General features: G+C 40.9%; 1 protein-coding gene across 1 annotated transcript in view; it reads left to right on the top strand.

Annotated features, from left to right (window-relative positions):
- Positions 1-407: 407 nt before the first annotated feature.
- The window catches only part of brwd1 (bromodomain and WD repeat domain containing 1), a 36205-nt gene continuing 26675 nt past the window's right edge, over positions 408-9937 (top strand). The window contains exons 1-11 of the mRNA XM_053422181.1: positions 408-519; positions 616-662; positions 780-838; positions 957-986; positions 1192-1251; positions 2799-2949; positions 3142-3240; positions 4108-4268; positions 4486-4707; positions 7378-7478; positions 9163-9233. Of these exons, the coding sequence (XP_053278156.1) occupies positions 626-662; positions 780-838; positions 957-986; positions 1192-1251; positions 2799-2949; positions 3142-3240; positions 4108-4268; positions 4486-4707; positions 7378-7478; positions 9163-9233 (991 nt within the window). The 5' untranslated portion in view covers positions 408-519; positions 616-625. The remainder of the gene's footprint in view (positions 520-615; positions 663-779; positions 839-956; positions 987-1191; positions 1252-2798; positions 2950-3141; positions 3241-4107; positions 4269-4485; positions 4708-7377; positions 7479-9162; positions 9234-9937) is intronic.

Raw genomic sequence — 9937 nt, 5'->3', positions numbered from 1 at the left:
ATTGCATAATAATAACAATAATAATAACAAGTATAATTATTGTTATTCAGTGAGCATAGAGGATTGGTCTGATTTTTTAAACTGAACTATCAAAGCAAAATGTGTCAATCAACAACATTGATGAAGCAACAATTATCGGACAATATTGATAAAGCAAATTTGGCACCCTTCACCAATTACGTCATGTACGGGACTCACGACTTCGGCCGATATAAATGCGGCCGGCCGGTGATTTACCACGTTGTTTGTAATGTTTAATGTTTTTATTATTGTAAATATGTTAATACTTCTATTGTAAATAATGTCCGTTTTAGGCGTCGCCCTCCTAATAACACAAATGTCTCCGGGTTGCCAGCTGGAAGCGCTACTTGCGTCTTTTGTTGGGAGGGCGCTCCTCCCCACCCCCCTTTTCCTGTGTTCCTCCGCTGTGGCGGAAGTAAGTCGACTCGCGGAGGCCTCATCCTTCCAATGGCGACTGCGAACAGGCTGAATAGAGAGCGGGAGCAACCGTGGAGGGGGGTCAGAGCCGCGTAGCCGAAATTAAGTACACATATCCAATTCAGTTTAGGCACAAAGTTAAGAATAACCTATTGTTCCTCCTTTCCAAACAATCAGGGCCGCTTCAATGGCCAAAAATCGGAACACTTCGCTCCTTGAGTCTGGTAAGCAGCAAGAAGTAAACCCTCCTGGTAGCTCCGTTTACTACGATACGGACGGCTTGTGTTATTACTGAAGGGATTTTTCTCACGTTTGATATTTGCCTCCATGTTCCCTTTCAGAGCTCTACTACCTGATCTCTCGTTTCCTGACAACGGGTCCATGTCGGAGAGCGGCGGAGGTGAGCTGGCGTGCTTCGGCTGTGTTGTCTGTGCACCTAAGTTGACTAGCTAGTTAATAATGGAGCTCGTTAATAGAAGCCAGTGTGGTTATCGATGGTGTCTGTTTATCCTCCGCAGGTCCTGGCGAGAGAACTGGAGGAACATCAGGTGTGTATCTCCGCCGTGCTGCTGGTTGTCTTGCTAGCTGCTGCCCGTAGCTTTCGAGCCAGCCTGGACATAAAACTTGCCTGTTGACTTTTCCATACATCCGGACGTTTGACATCACCCGGTGTTTCTCACTAGGTCCACGCGAACCTGCTGCTCTTTTCTCTTGTTTCACACAAACATATTAACATGAACTGGTTTTCCACAGCTCTTGCCCGGGAGACTGGACTGGCTTGGAAACGAGCACGCGAGAACATATGAAGATGTGGTGAGATTAAACTTCAGCTCTTTTTTAATTCACTTGTTATTGTCTTGTGACTGGGGGGCCGTGTGTGTGTCCATGCGAACCGTGCTTGTTTACTCTCTTTGTTCTTCCTCCTGCGGCTCCACCGTAATGTCCGAGGCTCTGGTGATGGAGGGGGGTCCCGGCTCCTTCTCACCGGCTCCGGTTGTGAGATAACGAGCCGACATGTTGGCTCAGACAGAGGTTTATGGTGTCAGGGTTTAATATTATTTAGTTCTGTCTGCTGCAGATCGGGTGGGTAGTTCTGGCTGCCCTCTCGTCGGGGACAGCTCGTCTGGCCAATCAGAGGCCGAGCTGCGCTGTCTCCGCGTTGTTGTTCACGTGACCGGAGCTGCGATTGGTCCGTGGAAAGAGAACGTTTTGCATAATAAGCCACGCCCCCGAGGAACAAGAGCACAGCAGACACTTTCAGACATGTATCTGTGCAAAACTGAAGCTGCCACAAAAACTTTGATCATAGAACAATATTTGAGTATTGATCTTGATTGTTTGAACATTAACACGTCCATCTAATAATTTGCAGAAATCTTTGTCTGTGGCGCGCACATCCCAAATATTGTTCATCTCATTGGTCTTACACCTGCCGTGTCTATTGTTAAGGACCCAAGGAAGTGCAGGCAGTGTGGGATTTGGTTCCATTTTGACATATATGTTCAGTATTTATAAACTTTGACTTGCTGGGACTCATCACGTAAGTGACATTGTCGGTCAATACAACAGTACGTTCACAATAACGACAACTCCAATTCGCACTGATTCTGTAGTTTGGGGTTCTCAGTCGAGCTTAACCAAACATTGAAAACATTGTTCAAACAGGTGAACAGCTCTTTGTGCAACAGCAGTGGTGCAGCTACATGGTTCTGTGGACCAAACAGACCGCTTTAGAACAGGCACTGCACTAGTTTTACAAATCTGTGGTGAATCAGATTTGTTTTACACCTCCTCACTGTGCTCCTACAATGCTTTTTGTACATTAGCTTTTTTTTAAGCTAATGTACTTACTTGATTTTTACTGTTCTGGGTTTGTACCCTCATGGTTGAATGCACTTATTTGAGGTCACTTCCGATAAAAGCGTCACCTAAATGATATGTAATAATGAACCAGAATGTTTTTTTTTTTGCCCGATGTGTTTCTGGTTTTCTTAAAATGAGAATAATCTAAACTGAAGAGGATTCTTGCTTTACATCGCATCAAAAACATAAAATTCAGCATAAGACTTCAAACAGTTTAAACAAATTCGCTCACTACAGTAAAATATGGTAATTAGCTATGGCCTGAGAATCCAAGTTTGCATCTTTGCATTGCTTATCTGGTCTGACCATCAATCTAAAATCTAAACATCATCAGTTCACAGTCATCCAAAACAAAAAAGGGCTGCAAATACTTGCATTTACGAAGGATGTTTGGCATTTTGGTTAAATAATCCATTATCCATATTCAATCAGTTAATTTTTAGCAGGCGTCTGGGTTCAGTGTCACATTACTGCTCTGTCTCTGTTTGCTCTGAAAGGTTGCAGCCAACAGACACATTGCACCAGATCATTTGCTACAGATATGTGAGCAGATTGGACCACTTCTCGACAAAGAGGTGCCATCATGTGTCCCAGGTGTACACTCTCTCTTGGGGTCCGGAAAGCAGTCGATGCTTAGAACCCCAAAAGGTATACATTTCAAGTTTTTCAGTATTTTTGTTGGCAGAAATTTATTGCAATTTTTTCCCCTGTACTGTGTCATCTAGTATAATAAAACAGTTCAATTAGATTATTCGTGTGTGCATTTGCCAGAGCTGATACAATCTATTCACCAAATGCAGCTGTAAATTAACTGAATCAACTTTGTGCTTTGTTTTTCAGACTGCGAACATGTGCGGTATAAAGCTTCATCATATGCAGCCCTTCACCGGGGCAGACCACCAGAGAGGCCTTTGTACTGCAAGAAACCTACACACTTAGGTACGTCTGGTCCCTCTTCATGTTCCTCTGTTAAGGGATAAATGAAATAAAATGGACGATGCAGACATGTGTACTTGCTATGATATTACTTGGCAATGCTTGAAATGTTTCTCCCTACTAACCAACCATGCATTGGCCTTGTCTGATGACAAGACATTGAAGAATTGGGTAATGTGCCCACTGTGTATTACTCTCCAGCTTCCAAGCTATATTTGACAAATGTGTGGTGCACTACTATGACTTGTCCAGATTGAATGCCTAAAATGCAGCTTGTTATACCTGCAGTCTTTGTTGCTATTAACAGCAGTCCTTATTTAGTTATAGATTTGCGTAAAATAATTAACCCCTTACCCCCTAAGCAGATCAAGTAAGCTACATTTTAAAATGTAGAGATGATGCACAAATGGGCCTCAGTAATCTCTGAAAAACACTTTCAGCTTGGGGCAGTGAGAAAGAAAAGCAGAATAACAACAGGGTTTCTCTGATATTTTGTGGTTTCCCATGGTAACAGATACAAACCAGATGCACCCCACTTCAGAGGAGCGGGGATATAGTTATTGTTTATAGTGGCTTTGAATTAATGTAAAATAGACATAAAGCAAGTGACTAAGTGAAAGACAAACTACACTAAAACCAAATATTGATTTTGTGCTGTATTGAGAGAGGCATATTGTTTATTAGGAAACAAAGCATTTACTTTGTGTTTGTTGCATTTCAATTTTTCATTTCATCCAGTTATTATAACGCCCCCTTCATTCCTGCCCAGATCAGATTAAATATATCCCATTCTATTTCTGCTGATAGTAGTTGCACTGTAGTCCTGTATTCTTATCTCTCCACTAATGATTGGCTTCTTATCATCAACAGTGGAGGTACATCGAGGGAGAGAGCTGACAGGAGCGCAGCGCTTCAGTTCCATCAATCCTGTCAGCAACTATGAGCACATGCGACTGCATAGGCGGATCCTGGGCCATCTGTCTGCAGTGTACTGTATCGCATTTGATCGCACGGGTCTCAGGATCTTCACAGTAAGATGGCGTTTTTTTTGCACATTACCCCCACTCAATAATAAACCCCCTACTCAACATCACAGGAATTAATTTGAATGACGATTTCTTTAGCTTTTTAAACCCCTAATTTAACCCAGCATATTAAAAGAAATTGACTGTCACATATTTAAAACCATCGGATCTATGTTTAAGTATTTATCTAAGTCAAATTTCTTCTTGTTTTTCTTGTTATCAGGGCTCGGACGACTGTTTGGTGAAACTTTGGTCTTCGTTTGATGGAAGGCTTCATTCAACATTGCGAGGACACTCTGCAGAGATCACAGACTTGGCGGTTAATTACGAAAACACACTAATAGCTGCAGGAAGCTGTGACAAGACCATCCGTGTGTGGTGCCTTCGTACCTGTGCACCCGTGGCTGTGCTGCAAGGGCACAGTGGATCCATTACCTCCCTTCAGGTAATATCTGTCCATCTAATAATGTTGAGTCTTTTTAAATAAGAGGATGTTCTGCGTTATGAACGACAAAGGGGAGCTGTTTCTTTTTTCTATACTGATGCAAGGTTCATGTATTCAAACTATTTATGGCCAAAAATTTGACTGTGAGGTACCTTTATTGTACTCTACCCTTTTATCACAAAAGTTAAGTATTCTTAGGTCTTACTAGATATATTTTCACTGAAGTTAGAAGAAAAAAGAAATGCTAACTCAGTGTATATGTTAATCAACTAGTGCTAAACAGATGTAGAGCAAAAATTATTATATCAATAAGAAATATTATGATCTAGACTCTTAGGGCAACTGACAATATTTTGGGGCCTCAGGTGTAGACTCCTAGCCTGACTTTGTCATACTCATAATTCTAGTCAGAATATGAGTCTGATACCGCTCCATGGGCTGTGATTATTGGGCGTGTTTCAACCGAACCAGAAAAAAAAATGCCTCTTCGCTCAATTGGATAGACCTACAACCAATCAGAGCAACGTAGAATTTGACGTATGTTAAGCGATGCATAGTTGTTGTCAACAGAACTCAACTGCACGCACGCTGGAAGAAGTAGAAGAAGAAGATCAGTAAAAACGATTTTTGCCGGTGTTGTAAAAATAATTTAAGGATACACGGAGAACTTACCAACACGATCAGCTTTTTTGAGAGCAACAGAAACGCCGGGTTCACGCCGGACGCAGAGGGCCAATCCCTAGCGCGCCGTTACTAGACTGTTCACACCGGACGCTGAAGCGCCGGGCAGCGCTAATAATATCACCCGTTGATCCAGTAGTATGAAAGCATATACTTACTTGTTGCTCCAACATTAAGCAACAGCGTCCCAACATTTGTCTTTTTTGGTGTTGTCTTTATACAATATGTTCCGAGGATCATACAACTCACTGTACTTCTCCACTTCAATTATTAATTTAATGTCATCCATGTTGAAGAACTTCTCCGCTGTTTGCTCCGTTAAAGGTCGGGTGTCGAGGGTAAATTACATATTTTCCATTCAAGCCTATGTGGAGAATACGTAGCCCCCCCCTCCCTCTCTCTCTCTTTTTATCTTTATGACAGCTTGTGTGGCTGTAGTGGATGGGCAGAGGGGGACATTTAATAATGTCATTGGTAAAACAGAAGGGGAATTCAAAGTATGGGATGCATATTTGATCATTTATTTCATCAATATCGTTTAAAAGCATTTTTCAGTGTGTTTCCTGGCGCGATACGCTCGTGTCAAGCGCAAAAAATAGACCCGACGCCAAAACGATTGCTGTACGGCGCTAGGCAAGCTTGGCGCAGCTGTTATATAAGGCTTGGCGCTGCGCTTATGCGTCGCTTTGGCGTCGCTTCAGCGCCCGGTGTGAACCCGGCGTAAAGGTGATTGCACGTACGAACAAGTTCTCCGTTTAGGATTACAACTCCACAACACATCAAACAAATCGTATCGCATTTGTCGGTCCTGTAGGAAATTAATAACACGGTTGGAACGTGACATTCCCGTGTTAAAAAAATGGACAGACGACGAAGGAGACCAGGCTGAAGAAGCGTGTTCATCTGAGGCATCAGAGAAAAGAGACCGGGGGCCCAAGCGCTCTTTGGTGACGTGGTTGATTACGTTACCGTTGATCATCTGTCCGTCATCGTATAAAGCCCGCCCTGACAATTTGATTGGTCCGAACAGCTTCTGTTCGGGCATAGTTTCTCCCCAACGGAGCGATGCCAGACCGAACTTCCCGACCTCAAATGTTGTTGGCGGGGTTAAATTCGTCTAGCATCCAGGCTAGTAGACTCCCAATATCCGGGACAAGACTCCATCTACAGTTCGACTAGATTGTTTGACCTCATGAATCGAACACTTTTCAACACAAACGGTGATACTTTTTGTAGGTCTTTTAGTTCCAGGTGACATTTTGGCTAATCTCTATTAAAAGCTATCTACGTATGATATAATAGCTGAAACTGTTTGTTCAATGTGTTCCACCTGTTTGGGTTTTCCACATGGAATGTTTACCTGCGCCTGTTAACCTGTTTACAAAGTGTTACCCAAGGTGATTAAAGATGGAAACCAAAAAGGTTCATGCCCCAAAATCTTGTCCCTTGCCTACAGATTATGAAAATTAACATATGATAACAGTATCTTTATATTTGGATGCATCTTCTACTGCTTTCCACACATAATTTTTTCTTCATATTTCATATTTTAATTAATTAACTTTATATGCTGTATCACATATTTTTTAATTGACTAGAGGCCTGAAACACTGGGTAGAAGGAACTTGTTATTACTGCATTAACACAGAATGAAATTAAACTAGATAAGTTTGTATCCAGTCCTTGTTTTATTTGAATCTGTTTCCATCAGCACTCTTTTATTGCTATTATATCCTCTGCCCCAGCCAAGTGTCAAATTATTGTTGCCAGAAAAAAGTTATTCAGTTACAGATAACCTGTCAATTATGTATGGCTTATGAATAACAGAAAACAAAATTTAACCTTGCTATTCTTAATGTAGCCTCAAAGTCAAGATTTTGGCCTTACTTGGATAGTATCATTATTTAACTTCACACAGAATTAATATGCATGTCTGCATGACTTCCTAATAATTTGGTCTGAGAAATGTCTAAACGTTTTGTGTTTCAGTTTTCACCGTTTGCAAAGGGCTCAAAACGTTACATGCTGTCCACTGGAACTGATGCTACTGTCTGCTTCTGGCAATGGGACGTCCACAACATTAACTTCAGGTGAGTGCTGCTTGTTAACAGTTTACATTTCAGATCTTTTCACTCAGAAATATTCATTCATAGTTATATGATTATAAAATGTATAAGCCGTAAAATGTTGTTGAATGATTTTCTCTACTATGAATACTGTGGGTTTCCTCTTTAAAAACGTATCCATGAGAACATTGTCGTAAGCGGTTAAAGGAAAGACTCACATTATTTATATTTAAAAAAGATAGATCTTAGACATACCAGGATTTTATTTGCATATCAGTTAAAGTAACTGATATGCAACCCTCCTTAACCCTAATAATAAGTTAAAAAAGGCTTCTAGCAATGAATTATAGAATGATCAGTAACCAGTGACAGGCCAAACACACGGTCCGCATCCGGCCGACCTAAGTTTCCCATCCACCCTCTGCACAAATTGTGTTCTGGTATTTAGGATATGTAGCCTTTTTTCCCCTTTCCAAACATTGACTTATTAGTGGCAATCCACCACAGTAAAATTTTAAGTGACTCATAATGATTTGTCTTTTTTAATTTTTTCAAGTGGGTAAATTATTTTTGCAGACCTGTGCACAGAGCTTCCCTATGATAATTTTGGGGGAGTAGGTCAAATTGTTGTTAGCTTTTCTCCAGAAAGAAGACGAGTAGCACAGCTGCTAGTCAACATTGACTGCTTGAACAAGTGGAAAGTTCATTCTTAAACTCTTCACATTGAACGTTTGCTCCTCAATCCAGATGAGTTTTGAAAATTACTTTTAAAGACACTAAATGGCTCGTTCTGAGGAGGCGCATGGAAGAGTATCAACAAACTTAAGAAAACACATTGGAAACCAAACCAATGTGATGAGAAATATTTTGAGGCTCGGCTCTCAGTCTTTTATGAATGGAATGTAGCTTGTATTCGACCTTCAGGCAAGAACAGGGACAAACTCATTCCAAGAATCTGGGGGCTCCATGATGGTATTATAACCAGTTAAAGTCTTGTCAATGAGGGCTATATTCTTAATTAATCATGACTCCTCAGTGAACTGCCTCTTAGACAGAAGTCTGACAGTATTTTCTGGTTAGGCCTCAGTCTCTAGTTAATTATTTTGATTTCCCACTGATTATAACCAACTTTTTTTTTTAAAGCTAGACAATAACAGGCCTATTAGGCCTGGAATTTTTTTTTATTTGAAAGTGTGGCCCCTGCAGTGTCTGCTTAGAAAAGTTCGTTGCCGATCTGCTTAATACAGTCAAATAAAAATGGAAGCTTTCCCAGTTGCAATCAGCATCAGGCCCACTGCAAACACTGGGAGACAAGCCAAACTTTTTTGACAGCTTTTTCTCTGCTCCACACTGCAGCTATAGGACTAATACGGTACCTTTTTTAATGTAGGTGCATGAACAGGGGCTGCTCTGTCTTATTAAACTAAGTAGAAAAACCTTACTCGTACAGTACATAACCAGGTAAAAGTATACAAAATTAAACTAGTAAGACTTGGACTAAATGGGTATAATGACTTCTGTTCACCTCGAAGTATGTGAATGAGCTTTATCTGATAAGACGTTCAACCTGACGTCTGACCTATCTGCATTCACATCTGTTATCCTGAAGTTAGAATGCTGGTTAGATTAGCTGGATCTTTATTTGACAGTTCTGTTGAAGGATGAATCGAATCTAAACATTTTTCTTTTTTCTCTCCTCTCCTTAAAGTGATCGGCCTCACAAATTTACTGAGCGGCCAAGGCCAGGAGTTCAGACAGTTTGCTCCTCATTCAGTCCAGGTAATTTCAAATTTTATATTGTCTGTTGCGTTGTGTTAACCCAACCTGTATAAATGCTATTTAAGCAGCTTTCAGACATGCACTGAACTCCAGATAATCTCTTGACATTTTCTGGAGGGGCTGTATGTGAGAATGCAAATGTCCTAGTCTCTCCTTCAAGGCACCCAGTAAAAACTCAGGATGATGTCAGAGGGAGCTTGTGTGAGAAAACGGCAAGATATTTTCTGGAGAATTTATGTATTCACTATATGTGTTTATCTGGATTTTATTGTGTCCTGTCACTTGACTTCATTGTGAATGTGGGACTAAAAAAATAAAATAAAATATCTCAGGGTGATAAAGCAGGACCATATGCGGCAGCACAGACAAAGATATTGAGAGCACTTTGGGTGACACCACTGTAAACATAAACATGTGATCTCTGCAGCAGAATGTATACATTACGTCCAGCCTTTTGCCTCCTGCCTGCTGAATCACACCTCATCTGAATTCTCTGGAGAGTTTAGTTGTTGTGTACATGTCTGACCGCAGACTCTCGGGCTGCTTTGCTAGTGTAATGGGCAAATCTGGAGACAGTCTGGACCCAAAAATGTATATGATTGAGTATTGCATAGTTCTCAGTATTATCACTTAGGTAGCATATCATTATATAGACGCAGAGGTTAACTTTTGAATATTTGGCTTAAACTTACATCTTTTTTTCT

The sequence above is a fragment of the Pleuronectes platessa genome, chromosome 5 (assembly GCF_947347685.1).
Source record: "Pleuronectes platessa chromosome 5, fPlePla1.1, whole genome shotgun sequence".
NCBI lineage: Eukaryota > Metazoa > Chordata > Actinopteri > Pleuronectiformes > Pleuronectidae > Pleuronectes > Pleuronectes platessa.
This window is presented reverse-complemented; position numbering and strand designations above follow the sequence as displayed.